Source organism: Phyllostomus discolor, chromosome 8 (genome assembly GCF_004126475.2).
Source record: "Phyllostomus discolor isolate MPI-MPIP mPhyDis1 chromosome 8, mPhyDis1.pri.v3, whole genome shotgun sequence".
Lineage (NCBI taxonomy): Eukaryota > Metazoa > Chordata > Mammalia > Chiroptera > Phyllostomidae > Phyllostomus > Phyllostomus discolor.
The window spans coordinates 47,853,996-47,881,028 of NC_040910.2; the positions used below are offsets into that span (position 1 = coordinate 47,853,996).

Consider the following 27,033-nt stretch of genomic DNA (forward strand, 5'->3'; position numbering starts at 1 on the left):
TAGCTTTCCAGGTCTTTAGAAATTTTAACACAGATTGTTCCATACCCTGCACATTTTGACCTATTTTCATTTTTAAAAGTCATGGCAATCTTTCCACACGATTCATGTTCACAATGCCGAGTTGTTCCTTAAATAGTTTGCAGTTCCCAGTACAAGTGTATGCGACATACCATCTGCTCCCTCCGCAGCGCTCTGGAGCCCCCACCTCACCGAAGCATGCCAGGCACCGTGCCGGGACGGGGATGTAGCCGGGGTCTGAGTGTAGCCTGCGGCGGGGGGGGGGGGGGGGGGGGGGGGGGTCAGTGGGGCAGGAGCAAGGGGGACCAGTGCTGGTCCCTGAACACTCCAGGACCCCAAACAAGTCCTCCATTTTCACCCGTCTCAGGAAATTTTTAAAGCTAGAAGGCACTGATTACAGAGAACTGGCACTAATCTGGTTAATTAAGATGACTGACAAAAGGACCAAGGTCCCTGGGGTGTTCCCTTCTACAGACCCAAAGCTTTTTGCACACAAATGGGGTGGGGGGAGGAACAGGTCAGGAAGTGAATTTGCTGAGACACTAACCCAAGAGCTCCACAGGGATCCCCCACGAGGGCTTCAGTGGACTTGGAATCACGGATGGAAACTGCAAGGTTTAAGCCCCCTGATGGGAAGAGCCTGTGTCTCCTAGACCTGCATGATTTCTGGGAATGGCTATTGTGTCCGACTGGGGACTGCTTCCGCTACCTGCAACTGTAAATGCCCAACCTGCAGACACAGTGCCCAGGAAGCCCCCATCGGGAGTGTAAGGGTTGGTGGGATTACGGTGAAAGTGAGCCTGTTTGAACAGGCTTCAAAGGGAATATGTCTCTCTTCCCAGAGTGCATGCTGGGGGTGGGTCCTGCATCTCGGGTCGAGCATTCCCCCTCCCTGAGGTGGTGAGGCTGAAGGCCTGTCCATGTCCGTGGGACCAGGAGGGCTGCTGGAGCCCACGCAGCACACACAGGAGCTGAAGAGCAGGCCAGGCAGATGCCCTGCGGCACAGCCCAGCGTGGGGTGCAGACTGCGGCAATGGCGAAAGCCTGCAGGGACCTCCTTGCAACCACTACTGGGACGTTGGCCAAATGGAGAATTTCCATTTGAAGACCAACCCCTAACTTGCTGTCGGGTATTAGGCAAAACAGCCCTGTGGCCGAAGGGCAGGACTCATCCTAAAAGTGCAGTGCTCCTCAGGTCTGAGGTCCCGAGGCTCAGAACCAGCTGTCGGGAAGAACGCGACAACACATGCCTTCTGCTCTCCCCACACACTCCAAGGCTCCATTCCAAACGTTTTATTTTTTAAATATCAGATGAGATTCTCAGACAAAAATAGCTATACAGCTTAAGTGACTAAAGTGCTTAAGTCTCCTGAATGCCGCATTCGTGCCACTCTGGCACAGACGAGCCCTGGACAGGGGGTGCAGAACGTGCTTTCTTCCAGCAGTTTGCAGAAGGGCCCCACCTGGGCTGGGGACACAGCCTGCGAGTGGACCCACGGTGCGCACGGTGCACACGGCGCGTCAGCCCGAGAGGGGCGGGCTGCTGGCCTCTCCCTGAGTTTCCGCCTGGGGGCCCGGCTCAGTGAAATACCACCGGCAGAGGGCCGCGGGGCCCTGGGCCTCTTCCCAGACCTCCTGGTTGACTAAGGCTGCCTCTTTACTCGCTCCAGCGGAGAGTTCCAGCACCTGCGCAAAGCTCCTGTGGGAGGAACAAAAGGGTTGACACATTTCTGCCCTCTGCGTCCGAGGGCCAGACGAAGCCCAAGTGCCTCTGCCTTCTCCACGCTGGCAGGGTGGGGGCAGTGGGCTCAGGCTGGTTCCTCCCAGGTACTCGTGGGAAAGCACAAGTCAATGAGCTCGGTCTGAACAGAACCAAAGGAGGAGGCCCCTAAGAACAGGACCGGGAGGCATGAAAGAAAAGATGCTTTCGTTCAAGAAATGTGTAGGGAGCACCAGTGCGAGTCAGGATGAGGGACAGAGCCGTGAACGGGACAGCACCCCACCTGCCCACGAAGTATACGGCGGTAGGGAAACAGGCACTAACAGAGCATGTCTAACCACTCACACCTGTGACTCTGGCCACCTGGACCGCTGTGGTGTGTCCCGATTTCCTCCTGGGGCACACACAGACGATAACTCCGCAGTGGCAGCAGGTATTTTTCATGAGTGCCTTTCAAATATTCTAGGCATCTCAAGAAGTGTGTTCAGCATTGTAAAGGAGAAAACCAGATTCTTTTTGGAAGATGAGGAAGGAAGCCCCATGGTCAGAACCCCCCAGAGGACAGCGAGAGAAGGAAGCTGGGGTGGCTCTGGGGGGCTGGCCGGGGGCTGCAGTGGGCCTAGGGCTGGTTCCCCGAGGGTGCGAGTTGGTGAAACCCTCCGAGCTGTACCGCGGCAACCTGCGCTTCAGTATGGAGTCCCAAAAACACTGCCCCAAGCCCTTGCCCTGGAACACATTTAAAATACCAACAGACCAGCCCAAGGGCGCGTGAGGTGTTGTGTTGCTCTGAGGGAGTGAACGAGGGGTGATGCTATCACACCCCTTCTGTCTGGGCTGTTGGGGAACTCCCTCGGGGCCTCAGCCAGGCTGAAGGCTTTCTACCACCCCACCCCCGCTCTCCCTGCCTTGCGGACCTTCAAACGGCTGCAAATGCCAGAGCTGCCCGTTCCCTGCCCAGTGCAGCTGCCCACGGCCCGCTGCTGCCTGCCGGGACCTCTCTTTTCCTTTACTTCTTACCTATAAGAAACCCAGTTTATTTTTTTAAATAATGAATAGTCCTTCTCCCCACTATCTTTTTGTTCAAGTATTTTCTGAAATACCTTCGGAGCTCCAGATCCTTCTTTTGGGTCATTTCCTTGAGTTCACCCAGCAGGTCTAGCACCTTCCCGTTTTCTTCTGAACCGCAGACCCCAAGTTCCCCCAGCAGATGGCGTGTGGTCGTCAATTCCTGCTGCAAATCATCTGGGGGTGTGGGGAGGGGTCATCAGCCACTGCTTCAAGGTGCCCTAAGCAACCCATGCCTGAGCTAGTGGCTGACTAGATCTTCCTTATTTGGTGGGCATACTCTCATGTTATGAAGAGTTCAAAGGCACGAAGTCCTGAGGAGGACATCTGTGTGCTGATACCACTTCTGTGCCCCTTTGCTTGAGACCACAGTGGCCTGGGACCTGGGTCAGGCGTGTCCACCGACCAGGCAGTCATCAGAACACACCTGGAATGCCACTCCAGTGTCCCCAACAAAAACAAATGCAAAAGGCAGAGACAGCCTGTGCTGCAAGTAATTTAAAAAGAATCCCCTGGCTGCCCTGACTGGCACGGCTCAGCTTCTTGAATGTCGTCTTTGCAAGGTGCAAGGTCAAGGGTTCAATTCCCAGTCAGGGCACATGCCTGGGTTGTGGGCCCAGCCCCATTTGGGATGCATGTGAGAGACAACAGATTGATGTTTCTCTCCCTCTCTTTCTCCTCCCTTCCCCTCTCTCTAAAAATAAATAAAATCTTTAAAAAATAAAAAGAATCCCGTGGTTCCCTTCCTTCCAGTATCTCTGCACCTCCCATCCCAGTAGAGTGCCACCTACACCTGCGCTGCGTCCCACTCGCTCAAGGAAAACCAGCGTCTCACTCCTGGCTCATGTCCCGGCTGCCTGCTCCGCACGCACACACATCGCAATGACACATTAGAACATTTTGGGGACCTTATAAGGGTTCGTAAAAACACACATTCTCTTTCCCCCTGATGTGGTCTGAATTGTGCCCTCCTAAAAGACACGTTCAGGTCCTAATCACAATCACCCGTGACTATGGCCTTGCTGGAAACGAGGTCTTCACAGATGTAACTGAGTGAGAATGAGGTCACAGGGTGGGGCCCATTCCAGTAACGGGCGCCCTTCCACAGACAGCGAAGTTTAGATCCAGAGGAGCTCAAGGGGGCCAAGGCTGGGCACCCGCACGGGAGGCTGGGGGAGGAGCCTGGGCGGACTCTCCCTCGGGGCCTCCAGAAGGAACCAAACGTGCCCACACCTTAATTTTGGACTTCTGGCTCCTTGAGCTGGGAGGGAAAGAGTTTCTGTTTTTTAAGCTACTTAGTTTGTGGAACTTTGTTACAGCAGCCACAGAAAGCTCATACACTTTCTCCCTAATCCCAACTCCTGGCGACTGTCTAAGGGACTTCTCCGAGACGGGGCCAAGAGTTACAGATGTTCCAGAGGCCGCAGCAGCTACACACTGGAGACCCCGACACAGGTGTTCGTGCAGCAAGGCTTGCTGTCCAAGACTCCGTGACAGACACGCTATTTCTGAAAAGGCTTCATTTTAAGTTAAATCAGCTGTTGCTCAGAGATGAGCCTGAGATGGTGATGGGAAGTGACAGTCAATAGATACTGAGTTTCTTTTTGGGGAAACAAAAATGTCCTAAAACTAGATTGTAGTAATAGCTGCACATCCCTACGAATATACTAAAAACAACGAACTGTATGCTTTAAGTGGGCAAACTGCATAGCATCTGAATTACATCTCAATAAAGCCATTAAAATGTTTTTTTTTCAGTCTCTGTCTGAGACTAACACAGCAACGCCCTCTGTGACTCTGAACTCATCTTGCAAAGCTCTGGAGGTAATGTCCCCCCGATTTTAGGTGGCAAAGTTTTACTACATCAGCCTCAAGCAAAACATATTTAGAGACTCAAAAGAGTTCTGCTTAGAAATTACCAAACTGGGGCAGCTGAAAACTTGCTTTGGTAAGATCACTCTTCTAAAGAGAATTGTAGGATCAAGCACAGAACTTTTCACACGTGCCAATTTCTTCAAGGGAAGGATCAGGTGGGACCCCTGCAGGAAAGAGACCCCTCAGCTCTGTGCAGAAGGCAGCACAGGGTGGAGGTATGCAGCCCCACCACTGCCTAGCCAACAATGCACCATTGTAGAGCCCCCCACCAAGGCTGGGGGACTGCAGGCCACTCCCCAAGAATGCCCTTCAGCAGGGTGGGAAATCAACGGGAAACCAGACCCGGGTTCCAATCCCAGAACAGTCCTTACTTAGGACACCACCCTGGACAAACCGCAGTCTTGCCAGCACACTGCATCCTCTGCCATTTGGAGGGGAACGGGCCATCTACCTACAGGTTTGTGAGGATCACAGGAAGGGATAATGGTGCCAGCACGCAGGAAGTGCCAACACCCACTGGCGGTTCCTCCTGATCCTTGCCCAGCAGACGCCCTGTTTCCTACCTAAGAACTGCTTCTCATCTCCATCCAGGTGAACCGATCTCACAGGCAGTTTGTGCCTCGTGGTGTCCAGGGCCGTCGCGAATGTCTTGTACTGCTCCTTAAAGCGCTCAGCCACAGCCTTGTAGGGGCTGAGCATCTCGATCTGCAGGTGGTGGGGAAAGGGGCCTGTGAGATGAGACCCTCCATTGGCCGCCCGGAGGCCTCACGGTGGCACACGTGAGGTTAGGACACAGGCTGTTCTTTTGGGACCTCCTAGGGAACCCTCCAAGAGGTTCAGCGGGGGCAGTGGCTCTGCCCTTGCTCCTGGCCGCCCTCCTTGCCGTGAACACGCACGCATCCACCCTCCAGCACATTCCAGGGCCGGTCCTCAACTGGAATCAGTGGACCAAGGAGGCTGAGCACTACTGCTTTTGAGCTCTGGGCTGAAATGCCTGCCCCACCTCAAGGCCGTCCCCACCAACCCCCTTTTCCTCATTCACTGTATCTGGATTCTCACGGGGCATTATAAGGATTCGTTACTTGTCATTTTTTCTCCTTCCACACCACAAGGACAAGAGCCCTGTTCACAGCCCACAGCCTGGCCACATGCAAGGACGCAGGCACGCATGGAGCATCAAAGGCTGAACTGTGCCCCGCTAACCTCGTGATTCCTCCAAACCACCAGCAACTCAGAACGTGACCAGATCTGGACACGGGCTCTTTGCAGAGGGAGCTGAGTCAAGGGGAGGCCATTAGAGTGGGCCCCAACTGATACGCCAGGTGTCCCTACAAAAGCAGGGGTCTGGAGACGAGCATGCACTCAGGGAGAACACCAAGTGAAGAGACACAGGGAGAAGACAGCCATCTACAAGCCAAGGAGAAAGACCCAGGACACGTCGTTCCCTCACGGCCCCAGGAAAGAGCAAACTCTGCCAATGCCTTGATCTTGGACTCCTAGCCTCCAGGCTAAGATGAGTGTCAGCTGTGCAAGCCGCCCAGGCTGTGGGCCTTTGTTACAGCAGCCCACACACAGGAGGTGAGAAGGTACACCCCCTGATCAGCCTTTCTAGGTTCCAAGGAGTTGCTCCCTGACCTTCCTTGGCACGGATGACTATGCCCCATCACTGACTATGTGGCTCCAAGACTATGCCTCCACCTGCACCCTGGCCAGGCTGAAGCATGTCTCTATGTCACTGAGCACAAACTGTAGGCGCCTGACAAATGTGTGGGTGTATGCACCGAAGGGACAGGTCCTCTTGCTGGCTGGTACTTAACACCATAGGCTGATCCTCTTATAAACTGTCACCTACCAACACCCAGTGGTGTCGAAGGCTGAGCATGGACTCAGAGCCAGGTGAGGAGCGACAGCCTCTGTCAATGATCCCTCCAACAATTACCACGCAACCCCGCTGCGACACACAGCTCAGAGACTGTGGCCACAGCTGACCTGGGCATCGAGGACATCTGCCAGCTCCCGCTTCCTCTGACAGAGGAGAAGTTTGCGCTTCAGCTCATACGCCTTTTTCTGGAGCCTCTCCTTCTCCTGGCACATCGTTAACAAATCCCTTTCTGCCTTTTCTTCAAATGCGGCAACACTGTTCTCTATCTGTGAAGTTCAAAATGAGAGCTCAGGCTGGAGGGGACTCCATCTCTTGGCTGACAGGGGCGGCCCTTCCACCCATGTCACCCAGGATCACAGTTCCATGCTCACCTGTACACTCAGTAGAGTCAGGAGTAACGTCTGGGATTCCATCCTTTCCATCGACTCGGAGAGATCCTTAAGGGGAAGGGAAAGATACTTTGGGTTCCCCATGAACTGGTATAAATGCAGCTCTCCTGAGAGGGACAGAACCCCAACCCACACACACTTTCTTGATTCAGTTCGGTCATTTGATAATTCACTACTGATAACAACCTGCTGCTTCTAGCACCTTATTTAGTCTTTTGGGCACTCTGTGAGAAGGAAGAAGATGGGCTGGCCCCCTTCCAGGGGCTGGGCGGTCAAGGGCCCGCAGGAGGGCTCCCGCCCACTCAGTGCCATTCTGGAATCAGGACTTGAACCTCCCACCCCAGTAAGACCACAGCCCAGACATCTTCTTGCAGGGGACAGGGCTGGCCTGGCGCTTTCCCTAGCATGGCGCCGCAACAAGGTCCCAATCCCATCTCTCACGTGCTCCTGCACTTGTATCTATCTACTCCTGTACGTGTACTTGTCAGTGCAAGCTCTACAAATGACCTAAGAATGTGTGTTGGTTTTCTTTTACCCTAAAATGCACATTCTTGGAGCCCCAGGCTCCACATGGCAGCGGACACAGGGCAGGAGCTAAATCAGATTCATCCAACCCACGGGCAGCTCCCCTCTCATGTCAGATACTCACTGGGTTCTTTTTCTGCGAGGTGGAAAGTGACGTCGACTCGGTTTTCTTTGACAGTGTTTTTTCTAATTGTAGAGTCTTTCTGATCACACTCTTGTCTAAGATCAAGGAAAGCATTTTTAAGGTGAGCTTGCTGAGAGGCACTACAACCCCCCTGCTGGGAAAATGGGGTGCCATGAGGGATATACCGTTAATGGCGGAGAGATCCAGGTCCGGCGGGGCAGCGCCGTGCCCTTCCAGCAGCGTGGACTGCAGGTCGCCTTTGCCAAGGACGCCACTGCTCTCTGTGGGCCAACAAGAACCCCAGACGTCAACACAGTCCCTGCCACGCTCCGCTCCACCCCTAAGCCAGAAGCAGGCAACCTTTTTGGACAATAACATTTGCTTCTGAAACTAAGCTTCTTGCTAGGTAGTAGAGAAGGCAGAAAAACCTTTAGAAACTCCCAGACATCAACTTGAATATATCTTAAAAATTAGACAAGAGAGGCAGTCTTTATAACCCCAAGATGCAAGTAAGTCTTTCTACTTAGTTCAACAAAAGCTGCCGTGTTCATAATGTGAGTATAATACATGACACATACTCATTATGCCCTCGGCGCTTTTTCCGTCTTTCTCCAGTAGCTTCTGGACCGTTCACCCTCCCTGGTAGTTCCCTCCATCTTTTAGCCTCTACTTTAAAGTGTGAAAGTGTGCCTTACACCACGTAAGACAGGCGCTGCTGTACTGCATGCTCTGACTAAGCCAGGGCTCCAAAGGGCTGCAAACTGAGCAGCCGGTGTGTCAAGTGCACCATCACATTAGGGATGACACAGAAAACGAGCTCATGAGCGACTGCACAGCTGTGAAAACGAATGTATGGAAGTAAAAAGAGCAAAGTCACAATAATGTGTTGGGCATGGTGCCGTTGTGTTAAAACTTTTATATAATTCTAGGTAGACAAAAACCTATCAAGAGCAGCTACCTCCCGGGTGAGGAGCTGGGAACCTGAGGTGGGAGGTGGTCATTTTTTTTATTGCTAAGGCTTTTACACAGGTTAAGTGTAAACAGGTTAAGTTTTGTCATCTGCAAGTAAAGTATTTCCATGAAGAAATGTAATTTCCTGGCCCTAGCCAGGTAGCTCAGCTGGACAGAGCATCAACCCAATATGCCAAAGTTGCAGGTTCAATTCCCAGTCAGGGCACTTACAAGAATCAACCAATAAATGCATAAATAAATGAAACAACAAAGTAACGTTTTTCTCTCTCCCTTCCGCCTCCCCCTCTCTCTAAAATCAATACATTAAAAAAATGTAATTTCCTATAAAGCCACATGATGGAACTCAAAAAGCAGTCCTAAGTCATGGTTATACTTGGATTCTGGCTCCTCAGCCCCGGCACTACTGACGTCTGGGGCGGGATCATTCTTTGTGGTGAGCCGTCCTGTGCGCTCCAGGGTGTCGAACAGCACCCCTGGCTTCCACCCGTCACATGCAAGTAGAATATCTCTGTCCTCATTCAGGACAACCAAAAATGCCCCCAGACACTGCCCAGTGTCCCCTGAGGGTTAGCCTTGCCCCAGGTGAGAACCTGGCTATACAATGTGGCAGGCCCAGTGTCTGATCCCTCGGTCCATGCCAGTTTTCTCAGCTTTGTACACAGTACTCAACTAACTGCGTAGTGTTAGAAACACTAGAAGGTTGTGTCTGCTTCTCAATCATGCCTAGGTCAAGAACATGCAAATTCTGACAAACATCTAAACCAGTATCAGCATAATTACAGCTTGCAGGCCAAACCCAATCTACTTCCCATGTTCATTAATAAAGTTTTATTGGGACATAGACATGTCCATTTGAGTATGCTGTCTGTGGCTGCTTTCATGCTGCAAATGACAGAGTTGAGTCTTCGTGACACAGAGTGTCTGCCTTGCAAAGCTTAGTTAATATATTTACCATCTGGCTCAAAAAAGATTTGCTGACCCTTGATCTGAACAATAAAGTAAGAAATCTATATTGTAGGAGAACATATTTAATTTGTTTCTATGAGACTCAACCCCATCATCATTTTGAACAAAGGGGTGAGGGCCAGGAAACACTTCTGCTCTTTGTGAATTGCTCACATGCAAAAGAAGAGCTGCCCAATCCTGCTGCAGGGGCGGGCATGCGAGGTGCTGGACCAGCTGCTACAGAGCGCGGGGGCGGGGCCTCCCGGACGTGTAGAGGAACACACGGACTAGACCTGAACACCAAACCCGCTGATAGTGATGGTCTGAGTGGCAGATTGTGAGGGAGCTTCCCTTCCTGGTCTGCATTTCTCATTTTTTTATAATGAACACATGCCACATCTATAATCAGGAAAACCAAAAGCTTTTCGCATCACTTTGGTGACAACTTTTAGAAGAAAGATAGAGGCAGACCATTACAAGGAAGACCTGACCCAGACAGTGAGGGGCAGGAGGGTGAGGTCCTGCACCTTTTCTGGTCCTGGACCCGACGCTCTGGTGAGAAACAGTCACACGATCAAGGAACTGGTGCCACAATGAAGAGCCATGATGGCAACCTGGCTCTTCTCTGGGACCACCCCGGAAGGAAGTGACCTCCCCCGGCCCCTACCACCACCTTTCAGCTCCCCACACGCCTCAGATCTGTCTGTACCCTGAAACACTTGGGCCAGCTCTTGCTTCTGATGCTTCCCAGGAAGAAAAAAAGGGCTTTCTACTTCACGTACTTGAAGACGTAACTCACCACCAGGCTCCTCACTTCCTGAGCCCCACAGCTGTCTTACACCCTCCCTCCATCATTACACACCTTTGCTCTTCTGGAGTGGGTTGGGTTTCCTTCCGCCTTCAGGTTTCTTCCCGCTGGGCTTCAGGGCGCCTGCCACTGGAGCCTGTTAGGGAACACACAACACTCAAGGGGTCAGATGCCTCCCCTTTGTAAGATGGGGCTCCCTCGCCACCTAGAAGGTTTGCCCCTGCTCGTACTTTGAGGGAAGGCGCAGACTTAAGGAGTTCTGACATTTAGTGGCACATGTACAGGACAGACTAATTTCATCAGGATACCCTGATTTCAAAAGGATACCCTCATAGACCGTAGGCCACAGGAAACCACCCAAGTGTTTCCCAGTGATTACCTCTGCCATGACCGATGACGGATGACTGATTTCCTGTGTACTTTGTAGCATGTGGCAGTTTTATAGACAGACTGTATATTACTTTGGTCATCAGGAAAAACAAAGTTTCTGTACAGGTATTAATCTTCAAAATGTACAAAAAGGCAATCAACACACAGAGCTAGCAAGCCATTATAATATAATAATGTAAAAAAGGAAAAAGAAAGAAAGAAAGAAAACCCTGTTAAGAATGAGACCATTTCAAGCAAAGACACCACTCTATCGACCTTGTGCTGGGGGTCTAAATAAGCAATAAAAGGCAAACAGGTAGTAAAGAAAGAAATAAAATGCTCTTCTTTGAGACATGATTCTTTATGCAGAAAACTCTAAAACATGTTAAAATACTACTAAATTAATAAGTTTAGCAAGGTTTCAAAATAAGAGGGTCAATGTTTTTCAAAATCAACTATATTTCCAGTAATGAACAACTTTGAAAATTGAAATTAAAAGACAGTACCATGTATGGTAGAACTAAAAAAAAAAATACTTAGCTGTGACCCTGACTAAACACAGGAAGGTCTGTTTACCGGAAACCACAAACACTGTTGAAAGAAATCCAAGAAGACAAAATTAATGGAGGGGTACCTCATGTTCATGGATTCAAAGACCTGGTGTCTTTAAGATGTTGTCCTCCCTAATCTGACACATAGATTCAATACAATCAATCCCAGCTACAGATCTTGTGGAGAATGGCAAGCTAAGCCTAAAATTTACATGGAAAGGCAAAGGAATTTGGAGAGTCCGTTTTGGAAAAGAACAAAGCAGAATTCACACCACCAGCATTTCAAGACTTGCTACAAAGCTAAAGATAACCTCGGCAGCATAGAACTGGCCTCAGGACAGACAGGTAGAACGACGGAAAAGAACAGTCCGGAAGTGATGCACACGTATACGAGCAATCAGTTTCTGATGGAGGTGATGAGACGACACAATAGGAAAGGAAAGGCATTTCGACAAATGGTACTGGAACAAGAGAACATCCATACACTCCAACTCCATCACTGCGCCAGATATAAAAATTGATTAGAGAATGAATCATGGACCTTAACATAAAACCTAAAACTACAAAACTTCTAGAAGAAAATATGGGAGAAAATCTTTTCCATCTTGGGTTACGCAAATATTTCTTAGATAGGACACCAAAGGTACAATCCATAAAAGGAGAAATCGATAAACTGGTCTTCATCAAAATCAAGAATTTCTGTTCCTCCTGAGACACTTAAGAAAATGAAACTACAAAAGACAAGCCACACGGTGGGAGAAAATATTTGCAAATCACTATACAGGGTTGGTATCCAAAATATAGAAAGAGCTCTCAAAACTCCATGAGAAAATAAACAATCCAACTGAAAAATGGGCTGCCCTGACCATTGTGGCTCAGTTGGTTGGGCGTCATCCTGCAAACAGGCCGAAAGGTCACTGGTTCAGTTCCCAGTCAGGGCACATGCCTGGGTAGTAGGCCAGGTTCCCAACTGAAGATGCATGAAAGGCAAATGATCAATGTTTCTCTCCTAATTGAGGTTTTTCTCCCTCTCTTTCTCCTTCTCTTCTTTCTCTCTAAAATAAATAAATAAAATCTTTAAAGAAAACAGAAATTAAAAAATGGGCCAAATTTGAATGGACACATTACCGCAAATGTAAGACTGGACAATAAGAGCATGAAAAGATGCTCAATATCATGTTGTTATGGAAATGCAACTAAAACCACAATGAGATACCACTTCACACCCCCTGGAACGGCTTCACTCCTCAAAGTACTGACTGGGACTCCCTGGGGCTGGTAGGAAAGTAAAAAGGTGCAGTCACTTTGGGTAACAATTGGACCGTTTCTCAGAGCCACACACCTGCTTACATGATCACTCAGTAATCTCCCTCCTGGGAGACCTGGAGAAACGATACCGTGAGCACACGAATCCTGCACAGAGATGTTTAATGTGGCTTTATTCAAAATTGTTAAATACGGGAAACAAACCAAACGCCCTTCACCGACTGAGCACACTGCGTTCCACCACACAGGGGGAAACAACACTGACTGTGACGGCAATGACAGGGAGGGACCTCCAGTGCGCTCTTCACATGAAAGAAGGCAGATATAGAAGGCTGCATCCTGTGTGATACTTTTTAAAGACTGTACTTACTTATTTTTAGAAAGAGGAAGGGAAGGAGAAAGGAAGGGACAGAAACACTGTTGTGTGAGAGATACATCTACCTGTTGCCTCTCTCACACCCCCAAATGGGGACCTGGCCCGCAACCCAGGCATGTGTCCTGACTGGGAATCAAACCAGTGACCCTTTGGTTCACAGGCCGGCACTCAATCCACTGAGCCCCTCCAGCCAAGGCCTATGTGACACTTTTTAAATGACCTTCTGGGAAAGGCAAAGCTATACGGACAGAAAACAGATCAGGGTTGCCTGGAGAGGGGAGGGGCCAGCTCCATCAGGACAGCACCAGGAGATTTTAGAAGGTGACAGATCCTTCTGCATTTTGATTGTGGTGAGTCTGTGATTGGATGCATTTGCGAAAACCTGCGGAACTGGACGCTGCAAAGAGTATTGCTTACTTTATGCACATTATACAGCAGGTCCTCGGATAACACTGTTTCACATACAGTTGATAAGACATCATAGGAACTTTACTCTCGTTTACACCAGTCAGCCTCTGGTAAAACTGGTTTTGTTACCCACGGCTTCACCGCAGTTCCAAGAATCTACTGACAATGTGAAGTGAGGACTTGACCTTAATTTCAAAGATGCAAAAAAAGAAAACTGGGAAGTTCTTAAAGATCTAAAACACTATATACAGCATGTAGACACATGGGGGCGCTGTAACCAAGTTCTCAAGCCAACATTAAAATGATGAAGTATGTGGACTGTGATCCTTTGTTGAAAATCACTTCAATGCTGTAAAACACAGATTCCGGGTGGTGACGTGTCAACGTGGGCTCATCGATTATAAATACGTACCACTTTGGTGCAGGACATTGATAGTTGGGGGGCTATGCATGTGTGGGGGGGAGGAGAACGTGGGGAATTTCTGTACCTTCTGCTCAATGTTGCTGCTGTGAACCTAAAACTGCTCTAAAAAATAAAGTCCATTTAAAAAATTACTCCAGCCCTGGCTAGCGTAGCTCAGTGGATTGAGCACGGGCTGCGAACCGAAGTGTCGCAGGTTCGATTCCCAGCCAGGGTACATGCCTGGGTTGCAGACTATAACCCCCCGCAACCGTACATTGATGTTTCTCTCTCTCTCTCTATCTCCTTCCCTTACCTCTCTAAAAATAAATAAATAAAATCTTTAAAAAAAATTACTCCAAGAGGTATATCAAACAGCTTGTGCAAAGCTATCAAAGCTATTCTTTTTCTTCATGCTGGATCTTAAGTCAAATTTTTAAGAATCCACCATTCACTCTATCCAGAGTAAAAAAGATAGATAGTGGAAACAATTATTTATCTAAATTTTACCATAAACAATGGCTTGGAAAAAAGAGGGATAACACAACCTTCACCTCAACACATTCTCAGTACACACACACAGAATCAAAATATATAATTGGGCAACATAGCGACTGTTTTCATTACACATCACACAAAGTTCATTCTCATATTACTAAGTGTTTCGTGCCGTCATTTTCAATGACTTCATAATTTTCATGGTGTGACTACAGGCAGTTTACGAATCTCTTCATCTACTACTGGGTGATTCAAGTCCATCATTTTCCCCATAGTTGTGCTCTAAAACCCTGAAGGTTTTTTTTTTTTAAGATTTTATTTATTCATTTTGAGAGAGGGGAAGGGAGCAAGAAAGAGAGGGAGAGAAGCATCAGTGTGAGAGAGAAACATTGATTGGTTGCCTCTCGTATGTGCCCTGACTAAGCATGTGCTCTGACCAGGAATGAAACCAGGAATCGAACCAGTGAACTTTTGTTTTGCAGGACAACGCCCAACCCACTGAGCCACACACTGGACAGAGCCCTGCAGGTATTTTTTTAATACCAGACAATGCTAGGGACTGCGTGCTGGACACTCACCAGAACTGCTTCCAGAAAAGGAGTGGTGGGGTTGAGAAGCAGAACAATTTTAGGTTTCAATGAGATCATGGCTTTGCAAAAGCAATCCTCAAAGCAACTGGCTACTCACAGCAGAGACACAGGACTCAGCACGAAGGGTACAATGATCTCTAAGGCAACGAGGCAAAACCCCCAAAATACTGCCCTTGGAATCAGGCTGTGCCTTGCTCAAATGACTTGTCTCAGAATTCTAAGTTCATTGTAATTCCCTTCAGAACTGTTTTAAACATTATGTGTTACCTTTTTGGTGGTTTTCTTCTCATACTGCAGGTATCGTGATTCAACCACTTTTCCACCTGTGGGGACACAGTGTTGGTTTATAACAAAACAACAGCGGTGTGTGAAGACCCACTGTGTGCCGGGGACCCACACCACCTCCCCCAGAGCAGTGGCCCTCCCTTACACCTCTCAGATCCTGTCCTTCAGGACCCTTGAGTATGTATGGGACACCTGCTGTCTGTTAAGAACATTTATGGGATACCTACCATATATAAGTCCCTGGGCTTGGGGAAGAGCCACAGAGGTCACAGGAGCACGGGGGTGGGAGTGGGGGAGTCTCAGGGGTGAGACAGGGAAAGGAGGACAGACCTTCCATAGAGGGCCATCTGTTTGCAGCCTTGTCTCTCCCCAGCTCACTCCCATGGTCATGACCCCAACTGCTCCTTCCCACATGCATGGTACGGCCTTTAACACACCCCCACCCCACCTCTCCTAGCTTAGGAACACTCCTCTGGACATGCTCAGCACCAAGGCCCTTCTCAGACATAGCATTTCCCTTGTGACAGCACAGCTTCAGGTCACCTTCCATGCCTGTGCCTTGAACATGGATGGAGGAGATTCCACCTGTCTTCCTAGCCTCCAGGGGCTCTCGCTGTAGCCCCAGTTGATCATCCACAGCCCTCTGTTCTGTCCCCCAACCCCTCTCCGAAACCCTCCCTCATACTGTCCATCCCTCTGGTCAGCTGGGCACTGTCTCCTACTTTACTGGGAAGACAACAGTGGCCCCAGGACACCCTCCTTCCTTGGCAACCAGCCACCTCCCAACCTTAAGGCAGCGCACTGGCCCCACCATGTGGAAGTACCCACTGCTCCTGGGAGAAGAGAACTCCCACTCTTGTTAAGAGCCCTGGCCACTCCTCTCCTTCCCACCCCCAAACCACTCCTGCTCCTCTGGGGCTCACCCCACCTCCCTGATTCCCTTTATGAGGCTGGCTTCTCCTCTTCTCCTCCCTCTTCCTTTGAACCCACTCCCCACCCTGGCTCTCACACCCACCAGCCATAGAAGAAAACTCATTTCACCAAGACTACCAAGACCTCCCTGTTCCAAAGTCCATTAGTCACACTCGGTCCTCGTCCCAAGCCATCAGCAGCACCGGACACTGTGCTCGCTTGCATGACCCCCTCCCCTTGAAACATCCGGTGCCCTGCAGGCTGGCTGCCACTCTGGTGGCTGACAGTAGGTGATCTTGCAGGTCTACCAGCTGGGGAAGCCTGAGCACCTCCAGAAAACAGGTCCGGCACAACCAGGGCATCCCTCTGACCTAGTCACCTCCTTCACCTCCTCGCCTGCCTCACTCACTCTATTCCAGTGACCATGACCCCACCCCCACTGTTCTCCAACCAGCAGGCTGCTGCCACACCTGCCCCCTTCCCAGCTCTGCTCAGCCCAGCACCTCCCCTGGATTGAGAAGCTACCCCCATCCTGCTGTTCTATCCACAGCATCTGTCATCACCCTCCGCACCTGGGTCTGCTTACTTCTCCACTCGTTGTGCCACTTGCGGTACCACCTGTGTCCCAGACAGCCAGCTCCCTGAGGGCAGCGACTGTGTCTGTCTAGCTTGCTGCTCCATTCCACCACTCTGCAGGGAGTAGGTGCTCAATAATGTATCAAATGCATGATTCTGCACTTTTTCTAGATGTCTCTGGAGCTCAGGGTCTTCCTTTTTACTAAGGAGACTCAGGGGGACTGACATAGTCAACGTCACACAGCTCGACAGTTTGGTTGAGAAAGGCTGATTTCAACCATATCTTCACACCAGCATTTGCACACCCACAGCTAACAGAGAACCTGGTGCAGGGCATGCAGGCAGTGGTCACCATGAGCATGCATCAGGCCAGGAAGAACCATGCATACAGGGGAAGCGGGCTCAGAGAATCAGGGAGGGGCGTACCTAGGGTCAAGGCCAGGACCAGACAGTGTGAAAAAATCAACTGTGCTGGTTTTTTCCTCCCCCAAAGGCATTTACTGGAAAACAGAATCACTTTTCACTTCATGGGGTCATGAGGTAGATTCTAAGTTGACTCACCTTGTGTTCGTCTGCCTTTCGGTTTAGCACCAGCAGGAGTGCTGGGACCTCCCACAGAAGGCTTCCTAAAAGAGAGAGGGGCCTTTGTTAATATAGTTGACAAGAAGCTGAGGGAAGCCCAGGAGACGCCCAGGCTTCTGATCTCTGTGAAGCTGGGCACCTAGGCAGGAAGACAGACATGAAGCCCTGTCACCTGAGGTGACACACAGCAGCCCCACACCTGAACTAAGAAGGGCCCACAGCAAGAAGAGTGAGCATTTTTGCTCAGCCTCAAAGATCTCAATTTAAGCCACAGGTTCATTAACTCGGAGGGTGGTCAGGTGCCTGCCGTTTGCTGGGGATACCAGTAAGAGAGGGACGGGGCTCCTTCCAGAGAGAGAAGAGCAGCGTTTTCCTGTTGGACAAGTGTGAGGGCACCCTGGACAGGTAAAGGGGTGGGGAGAGGTGAGCAATAAAGCACCTTTGGCTCAGGCACACAGGGAAGGACATGCTAAGGCAGGGATCAGCAAGACCAAGGGCATGAGAGAGGGCAGAGGAGCGTGACATGGAAACAGGAACTGATCAGCCCTATGGCTTAGCTAGAGAACATGGGCGGGGTGTGGGATCCGGAGGCACACATGCCATGCCAGGCTGGCAGTCTGAGCGCCCAAGTTACAGGCTTGGACCTGGTCCTATATCCCAGGGGTTGTCAACCTTTCTCTGTAAAGGGCCAGACAGTAAATATTTTCAGCTCTGTGGGCCACGTGCTCACAGTCAAAACTGCTCAACCTTGCCATCAGAGCGTGAAGCAGTCATGGATGATGTAGAAAGAAAAGGATGTGGCTGTGTCCCAATAAAACTTTATACACAGCAACATTTGGATTTCATATAATTTTCATGTGTCCAAAACATACTTCTTCTATTGACGTTTTTTAACAACCATTTAAGAATGCACAAACCATTCTCAGCTCGCCAGCCATACAAAAAAGGGGGTCCACAGGTCCTAGGAAACGAACACAGTCAGAGCCGTGTTTCACGGAGACCACTGGCAGCCGGGCAGAAGACAGGCTCTACAGTCCTAGGCCAGGGGCCAGGCCTGCCCCTCACCGTGCTGCAGTGCCTGGGTATTCATCTGCTCAAGCTTCCATCATAAACTAAGGGACTGGGAGGCTTCAAGAGCAGGCATTTATTTCTCACAGTTCTGGAGGCTAGAGGTCTAAGATCAAGGTGCAGACAAAGTGGCCAATGGGAAAAGCAGAGAGAGAGGGAGGTAAGGAGGGAAAGGGAGAGAGTCAGAACATGAAAGCGAGCTCTCTGGTGTTTCTTCTTATAAGGACACCAGTCCTTGGGAATCAGGGCCCCACCCTTATCTCGCTGAACCTTAATCACTACCATAGAGGATACATCTGCAAATACAACCACATGGGGGCTTAGGGTTTCAACATACGGATTTGGGTGTGTGGGGGCACAGTCAGTCCACAGCAGTGTTAGTCATACCAAAAATTTAGGAATGCTCATTCAAGGGTAATTTCGCCCCCTATGAGACATTTGGCAATATTTGAAGACATCACTGACTGTCACAACAGAGGGGGATGCTATTGGCATAATGGGTCAGAGCTGCTGCTCAACACCCTGTAAGGCATAGTACAGCCGCCATCACAGATCCAGCCCTAGCTGTCTGCACTGTCATAGTTGAGAGTCCCTGGCATGATGATCAGGGGCATGAAACTGAAGACACAGAGAACCTGGAAGGCTGCTGCTGAACTCCTACCATAAACAACATGGCATCGCCCCACACCTGTTAGAATAGCTACTATGAAAAAGACAAGAAGTAATGAGAGCTGGTAGAGGATGTGGAGAAGTTGCAACCCTTGATGGAAAAGTAAATTGGTGCAGCCACTGCAGAAAACAGTATGAAGGTTCCTCAAAAAACTAAAAATAGAACTACCATATGATCCAGCGATCCAACTTTGGTTATTTATCCCAAAACAAATGAAAACACTAACTCTAAAGGATATCTGCACCCCATGTTCATTGCAGCATTATTTACAATAGCCAAGACATGGAAACAACCTAGGTGTCCTTCAATGGATGAAAGAATTAAAAATATAATTTTAGAGTCCTAGTTGGTGTGGCTCAGTGGATGGAGTGCTGGTCTTCGAACCAAAGAGTCCCTGGTTTGATTCCCAGTCAGGGTGCATGCCTGGGTTACGGGCCAGGTCCCCAGTAGGGGATGCTCAAGAGGCAACCACACATTGATGTTTCTCTCCCTCTCTTTCTCCCCTGACCCCTCTCTAAAAATAAAATAAATAAGATTAAATATATGTATATAGTTTTGTACAAGGCACTATGCTAAGGTAAGTCAAAATGAGAAAAACAAATACTGTATGACCTCACTTATATGTGGAATCTACAAAACAAAACATTGAACTCATAGATACAGAGAATAGAAGGGTAACCACCCTAATAGAGTAGATGGGGGGGCACAAAAGGAGTGAAGGGGGTCAAAAGGTACAAACTTCCAGTTATACATAAGTGTCGGAATGTGATGTAAAACATGGTGTCTGTATGTGATAATGTATTGCATATTTGAAAGTTGCCAAGAGAGCAGATTTTAACAGTTCTCATCTTAAGAATGTTATGGTGGCAGATGTTAACTGGACTTATACTGAAATATTAAATCATTGTGTTATACACCTAAAACTGATGCAACATTATATGTCAATTATATCTCAATTTTTTTTAAGATTTTATTTATTTATGTTTAGAGAGGGAAGGGAGGGAGATAGAGAGAGAGAGAGAGAGAGAGAGAGAGGAAGAGAGAGAGAGAAACATCAATGTGCGATTGCTGGGGGTCATGGCCTGCAACCCAGCCATGTACCCTGGCTGGGAATCGAACCTGCGACACTTTGGTTCACAGCCTGCGCTCAATCCACTGGGCTATGCCAGCCAGGTATATCTCAATTTTAAAAAAGGGGGAAAAATAACAAAGCCTGAATATTATTTGGCCCTAAAAAGGAGTGAAGTACTAATGCGGGCTAAAACAAGGAACCTCAAAACATGATACTGAGTGAAAGAAGCCAGACACAAGAGGCCACATGTCTGATTCCATTGATATGAAATGTCCCAAACAGGTAAACCCATAGACAGGAAGATGATTGGTGGTGGCCAGGAGCAGGCTGGGGTGGATGAAGAATGGGCGTGAACGCCAATGGGTACAGGGTTTCCTTCTGGGCTGAAGAAAATGTTCTAGAACAGGGGTGGTGGTTGCACCACACTGCGAATGTCTTCATGCCACGGAGTTGCCTGCTTTACAATGGTCAATTTTATGTCCTGTGCATTTGCACTGAATTTGAACAAAGAACGAACGAACGAAGCCTGATATAACAGGTGAGGGGACAGTGAGGTAGGAGCTCCTGACAAGTCAATCTGCGGGGTGTGGGAGTCTGGAATGCCCACCAGTTTCTAGTCTGGGCGAACGGGATGAGGAAGGGACGCCAGGAAGGGGAAAACAGCCATGCAGGAGGAGCAGGCTGAGGGGCCTGAGCACTTTGACTCCTGCCGGTCACAAGCTCCACTAGTCAACAGTAATGGTGGTCACCTCGCTCAGCTCACTGTAGCCACCTCCTGTGTAGCTGGCACAGAGGACCCCAAAGTGAGACCCAGGCCATGGTGGGTGCCACCTCTGACCTTACAAATACCTGTCTGTTAGCCTGCTTTATCCCTATTTTCCAGACAAGGACCTGAGACTTAAACAGGTCACCCCCAGTGAGTCTCAATGCTGGAAAGGGACAGAGCAAGGATGGAGCAGAACAAAATGAGCTCAGATCTAACCTACAGGGACCTAGGGCTGGAGTTGCGAGTCACTAAACCTGTGCCTCCTCAGGTACCACTTTCTACTGTACCTCTAGAAAAGCTAATATAATCTCACAGGGCGAAGGGCTGTAGAGGAAACACAAGTGACCTCAGGGGCCTATTTAATTTTCATTCTCATTGGTACAATAAACATTGGCCGAATGAACAAATAAGACAAAACACAGCCTTGTAATCACGCCTGGCACCGGGTAAGTGTCCGACGTCTTTCTAGTTCCTGCTGTGTGACTCTGGACCAATAACCTTCCTTTCCTAAGCGTTCAATCACCTTATCTGCAAATGAGGAGCAAATAAGAAGGCGGGTGGGAAAATTATAGGGCGTATTTTAGTAGCTCAGCACCTGTCCACCACAAAATGATTATTCTAACAGCGACAGATCACACTTCAGAGTCAGGCAGGTTTTAAGCGCTTTGAAGGGTGACGTGAGGCCTATAAGCTGAGCGGCGATGTCCTCAGCCTGGTTTCGCAGCAATGGAAGCGAGGCATAAAGTGGATCAAAGCAGCGAACCAGGGACTCGAACTGGCGGACCTCAGAGGTCGCACCCCAGGGCCTCCCAGAGCCAGCCCATCCTTGGTGGTACCTAGAGGGGTCAGGTCAGGACTCACTCCGAGGGCCCCCTGTTTCCCAACGTTGCTGCCCCCAGCCGTTGACCATTGCCTTCCCGCCAGCACCCACAAAATCCAGACCAGCGGAGTTCCAACTCACCCAGAGACGCGTCCCGAAGAATCCGCCATTTTCCCGCCTTCAACTCAAAGGCTGGCTCCTTGGGTTCTCTAGCCCCGGGCAGGGCCATATTGCGGTGCCGCAGGAGGGGTGGCCGCGGGCGGCAGGGAGAGTAGTGCAGACGGAGCGGGCGATCCCAGAGCGCGTGCCTCTCGAGTCTCCCCTCACACTTGGTTTCGCCCACCAGTGCCCGGGGTGGGGGGGTGGGGGGGCGGTGTCTGGGACCCAGTCTGGGGGCGGGGCTTCGTGGCGCTCCGGCCCTGTGGCGATCTGGAGCCACGCCCAGGCCCGCTCCCGGAAACAAGAGCGTGCGGGGGCGCGGCCGGTGGGGGGGCGGGGGTTTCATGGCGCCCCGCCCTGTGGGCGCGCTGGCGTCACGCCCAGGCCCCGCCCCCAGCAACCCGGAAGCGGGAGCGCGCAGGGCAGCGGCGCGAGCGGCGGGAGCGGCGGGAGCGGCGGGGCAGAGAGGCCCCGCGGAGCGGCCTGAGGATTGCTGGGCAGAGGGGTGGGTTGGCCGGGGACCCGGCCCGGGACCGGCGGCGCACAGCAGCCGAGGCCCAGGTGAGTGCTTACGACCGCGGGTGGGGGTTCGATCATCGGCGGATTGCCGTGTAAGGGGATGGAGCTGAGGGGTAATGGAGGTGTATGAAGGCAGGGGTCGAGGGGCGGGAAACGAGCTTGGGGGATCGTGGAGGGGTTGCAGGAGACGGCGTGCAAGAGTGGACGAAGCAAGAGAAAGTTGATGGGATAGGCCTTGTGAGGGAGTTTGCGGGCGGGCGGGGAGTAGGTCTTGTGGCTTTGAGCAGCTTCTCTGAAGAGGACGTGGCTAAGTGGTAGTTGAGGGGTCGCAGGAAACGGGTCTGGGAGGGGCAGAGACAAGGAGGCGATTTTGAGAGGCCCAGGCTAGGGGAGAGGGGCAAGGCCAGTGGGGGCGGGACAGCCTGGGTGCGATCCGGGGAAGGGGTGCAGGGACAGCCTGGGGGCGTTTGCCCACGGTTGAATCGCGGAGGAATGGTGCCTGAGGCAGGGCGGCGCCTGGGACTCAGTGAGTGTTCGTAAATGCGAGAGATTCTGAACCCACTGGTGTGGTGGCCCGCCGGACTGAGAAGGAGAAAATGGGGGATGTAAGGGGGCAAAGAGAGGGTAGAAAGCATGGCTAGAACTGAGGGCCTGCCCGGGGTGGACCTGAGGAGGAAGGGACGGAAGAAAGGTACTGTAGCAGCCCTATTCAGATGTTGGGATGCAGCTCACGGAGATTCGGGAGGTGGGGGTGGGGGCTGCCTTTCTTGATTCATCTTCCCGATTTCACCCCCAGCCACTGGTTGACCGTGGGTGGAATCCCAGCGCCCTCTGGGCCGGGATTCCAGAATTCCGGACTGGAAAACCACTCCACTCTCCTGCTAGGACCTGGGGGTCCCAAGGAGCAAGGAAGCAGGCTCTGGGCCCTCCTTGGGACCGGAACTGGGTTTCAGAGGGGAGGGAGTGTATGTTCAGGCACCGGCGTGTGCTAGGCTGTCACCACCTCCTCAAAGTTGCATCCTTGGACTTAAATGGGTAAAATGACACAGGAAATATGTCCTCCAGCGTCTGTGATCTCAGCCCCAGAGGCAGCCGGTGTGCTCTGCCTTCTCTACTGTGGGCCTGTAAGCCAAGGGTCTTTAAGGAAAAGCCTCTCCTGCACTCTTTGTCTGAGGTGGTAGTTGGTGGGGACATTGTGCCTTCCAGTTGGAGGGTCTGAGCTCCTACCTTGCTGAGTTATGTTCTGATCTAGCAGTCTCTAGGCTCTTAAGGTATCCAGGAGCAGTGGGAGGTGACATGGGCCGTTGGAAAGTTGTTCCACCATCTGATGGGCCAGGTTCTGGTGAGGTCCTTGCATGGAGCAGTTTTGATCAGCATTAATTTCTCTTCTTTTCCAACTGTGGGGAACCTTGTCTGGGATCTGCCAGAGGGCTGGGGAGCCTGGGTTTATAGCTCATACAGGAAATGAATCTGGTTACCTTGACTGTAAAGAGGACCACAGAGAGATAGCCACCCCCTTCACTTCCAGAATTTTCTGGCTCTAATAGAAGGTGGTTCCAGGACATTCAGTCAGATCCACAGTCATGCCTTCTGCAGACATTGAGTGTGGGCTTGCCAATAAGCAGGACCAGAATCTTCTGGCTGCATGGCCTGGCTGTTTTCTCCCCCCTGGCACCTGAAGTATGGCCAGGTAGGCTCTCTTAGAGGGGCCTGTGTTGGGGATTCTGACCTCCTTCAAGTCTCTTTGTCTGTTTTCACCTGCAAAATGAATGGATTGACCTCAATCAGCATTTTTCAACTTTGAAACACAACCCTTCTTGATAATCTCGGTGTCTCTAGCACACAGTCCCCTTGGATTTTATATAGCTCCCCAACTGGTGATCCCCTCCCTGCTGCAGTTTGGATTAGCTTTCCATTCTACAACATACATCCAAAAATGATTTTTTGCTGCACTTTCGTGTTCCAAATGGAAAGTTGTGGTGCATAATGTGCTTTGCACATCACATCTGTTCCCAAAGCTTTAGCTGCATCCTGTGGTTGGAAATTGCTGGGTGAGACCCTCCCTCAGGTTCAGGCCTATGACTCAAAGAAGCATATGGGACGTGGGAATCTCCCCTTTTGGTTTGGCTGTAGGATGCATTCACCGTCCCCAACAGGGGCTTTTTAACTTGATCCTTCCCTCTCATCTCCTTGAAGTTGTGTGTCTTGGGTGCGCCCAGTGTTCAGTTAAGCAAGAGCTGATTGTGCTGGGGGTTGGTTCCAGGGGATAGAGATGAACCCTCGTGGCCTGGAGGAGGGACATTCTAGTAACCCCACCCTCCAACACACACGAATAATGGAGTTGAGTTCGTAGTCAGTTCAGCAACAGAGCTGGTGCAAGAAATGGTGGGAACAGAATGAGGAATGACCAGTGCAAGCTTTAGGGCTCGAGGGTTCCTGCAGGCTTCCTCAGAAGACACAGCTGGGCTCCAGCCAAGCCTTGAAAGATACAGAGGTGTAAAACCAAGCCCTGAAGGGGGGTTTGCACAAGCAGATCCCTCTGTAGCTCTACCCCTTATTGAGCACCTTCTGTGATAGACACTTTTATACCCAACTCTTAATTCTGCCAACAGCAGCACAGAGATCCTGGTCCCTATTTTCCCAATATGGAAACTGAGGCTCAGGGAGATGATGACTTCAGAGATGGCTCCCTGGTTCTCTAGAAATTCGAAAGATAACCTCAGATGGGTGAGGACCAAATTCTAGAGCATAGTTACTCAACTGCAGCACTATTCACATTTGGTACTGGGCCATTCTTTGCTGGGAGGTTGGGGGGCGGGCAGCCCCATGTATTATAGAATGTTGAGTAACATCCCTGACCTCCACCCGCCAGATGCCAATAGCACCCACCCCCCAAACTGTGATAACCAAAAATGTCTCCAGACATGGCTATGTGTCCCTTGGGGGCAGAATCGCCACCAGTAACAACCTCTGCTCTGTAGTAAAATCTGGCTCCTGCCCACGGTTGCCTCAGTGGGTCTTTGGTGTAAGTTGAGCTCCTCATGAGCTGCTGCCAAAAGCAGGAGTTGGGGAAAGAGGCCAGCAACTGAATTCTGCCATCCGGTCAGTTCTTAATCTGGAATCTCGATAAAAAGGAGGCACCACTGGGAACCGACCAAGGGGGAGTTGGACAACGTGCCTCAGGAATGGACAGCAGAGGAGGAACAGGAGATGAGTGGGGGCTGTCTGCGTTTGCACAGACAGCAATGCCATTGTCTCGTTCTTCTTTGTCTTACCACTGACCTGGATTTCTGCAGGATCCGTCCTTGCTTGGCACAAATTGTTGCTTTCCTTCCGAGATTAGAGGTATTCGATTCTCTTCTCAAGAGCAGTTTTGGAGGTGGCCCCGGATCAGTGTGGTTCTTGAAGCCCCATTATCTTCTCCTGTTTGCCCTCTTGGCTAGAGATGCCAGTCCATCTTCAAGACAAAAAAAAAATATTAGACAGATTATCTAACTTTTGTGCCTTGTGCATGCTTCTCTGCTTGTTCCGCGATGGTGACATTGCGGCTGTAACTCCATGGGAGGGAGTGCACATTCTGGGGCCTTCTGATCCTTTGTGGGCACTGTCCCTCCCACCCTAGGTCCCCACCCACCAGCTCTTTGTGCGTCCCCAAGTCCCCAACTAACTGTGCCAGGCAGCCCCTGCTCGGCCTCCCCGCAGAGCAAGACAGGCCCTTCTCTCTGCCCTCCTCCTGGATGGAGGGCGTCACAGAACAAAGGGCTCTGTCCGAGCACTGCCAGGCCCCTGAAGAGCCAGCCTGCTGCCGGCCACTACGCAGAGCCCGTCCCTTCACCTCCCCAAGTTTTCATTTTGGCCCGGAAAGGACCTCAGAGATTGATTAGGCATGTCTCAGAAACCCAGGGATGAGTTTGGGTTCTACTCATTTCCTCATCAACGCTTTCTGAGCCGGATCCCGATGATAAATAAAGTAGTGATTCAGGCATTTGGCCCATGCATTAGTCGGAGTGATGAATAAGCTGACCTGGTCTGACTCATTCATTTATATCCCAGCTCTGCCCTGCTTCACAGCGCTGTGTGTTCAAGAATGGGCATTTCAGGGCTGTCTCCTGGGTGTGCGAGTTTCCTGGGGCTGCCATAAAAAAGCACCCCAGACCAGAGCTTAATCAACAGAAATTGCCTCACAGTTCTGGAAGCCAGAAGTCCACAATCAGGGTGTCAGCCGGGTTGCATTCTCCTGAGGCCTCCTTGGCTTGTATGTAGGTGGCCGTCTTCTTTCTGTGTCTCTCAATCGACCTCCCTCTGTGCGGGTTCGGGTCCAGATTTCCTCTTTTAAGGACACCAAGGGCCTGTTGGATCACGGTCCACCCTGATGACCTTCTTTTAACTGAATCACCTCTTTAAAGGCTCTGTCTCCAAATACGGTTAAATTCTGAGATCTTGGGGGCTAGGACTTCAACAGAATGAATTGGGGAGGGGGGTTGAAGACACACAATTTAGCCCATAAAGGGTAAGAGGCAAATTTTATTTTTATTTAGTAAAGGGATTTTGGACAAATAATGGGACCAATAGAGAGTGAGTTTATCTTGTTTTGCCTTACTCATTTAAGTAAACATTTTAGGGGTGGTGATCACATCAACTTTGAGAGCTCCCTGTTAGGGAATTTTCCAGATTTTGCACATGTCCTCCTTACACTCAGGGTGACTATAAAGAGGCAAGGACCCTGCTCAGGAAGGCGCAGATCTCCTGGGACTCTAAGGGGCACCTTAGCACCAGGCCTGGGTGGCTGTGTGTGTGCACACACACGCGCCTGCCAAGGGGCC

The 27,033-nt window shown here is 50.5% G+C and overlaps 2 protein-coding genes across 14 annotated transcripts in view; one reads left to right on the plus strand and one right to left on the minus strand.

Annotated features, from left to right (window-relative positions):
- Positions 1 to 1,296: 1,296 nt before the first annotated feature.
- HAUS8 (HAUS augmin like complex subunit 8) lies at positions 1,297 to 23,523 on the minus strand. Of its 2 annotated transcripts, none has more exons than XM_036032516.1 (11): positions 23,438 to 23,523; positions 17,116 to 17,180; positions 15,049 to 15,104; positions 10,378 to 10,459; positions 7,784 to 7,879; positions 7,599 to 7,693; positions 6,932 to 6,997; positions 6,668 to 6,826; positions 5,242 to 5,383; positions 2,839 to 2,980; positions 1,297 to 1,717 (listed from the first exon to the last, which is right to left on the minus strand). In XM_036032516.1, exons 1-11 carry the CDS (start codon positions 23,506 to 23,508, stop codon positions 1,540 to 1,542), a joined length of 1,152 nt encoding a protein of 383 aa, XP_035888409.1. In that variant the 5' UTR covers positions 23,509 to 23,523; the 3' UTR covers positions 1,297 to 1,539. The 2 variants fall into 2 exon arrangements, with proteins under 2 accessions (XP_035888409.1, XP_028376569.1); XM_028520768.2 differs by lacking the exon at positions 23,438 to 23,523 and adding an exon at positions 21,674 to 21,855.
- Positions 22,102 to 27,033, plus strand: part of MYO9B (myosin IXB) — an 82,184-nt gene continuing 77,252 nt past the window's right edge. For all 12 annotated transcript variants that reach the window (XM_036032508.1, XM_036032505.1, XM_036032509.1 and 9 more), the window contains exon 1: positions 22,102 to 22,252. The gene's annotated coding sequence lies outside the window, so the exon portion shown is untranslated. The remainder of the gene's footprint in view (positions 22,253 to 27,033) is intronic.

What these genes read in the sequence shown, in the direction of transcription:
- HAUS8 (XM_036032516.1), bottom strand. Translation starts at nt 23,508, where the DNA reads ATGTCACCTCCCACTGCTCCTGGATACCTTAAGAGCCTAGAGACTGCT. An exon ending in GAAAGGCAGACGAACACAAG is followed by an intron (nt 15,105 to 17,115) that starts GTGAGTCAACTT and finishes GTGTCCCCACAG; the next exon opens with GTGGAAAAGTGGTTGAATCA. An exon ending in AGATGAGAAGCAGTTCTTAG is followed by an intron (nt 2,981 to 5,241) that starts GTAGGAAACAGG and finishes CCACACCCCCAG; the next exon opens with ATGATTTGCAGCAGGAATTG.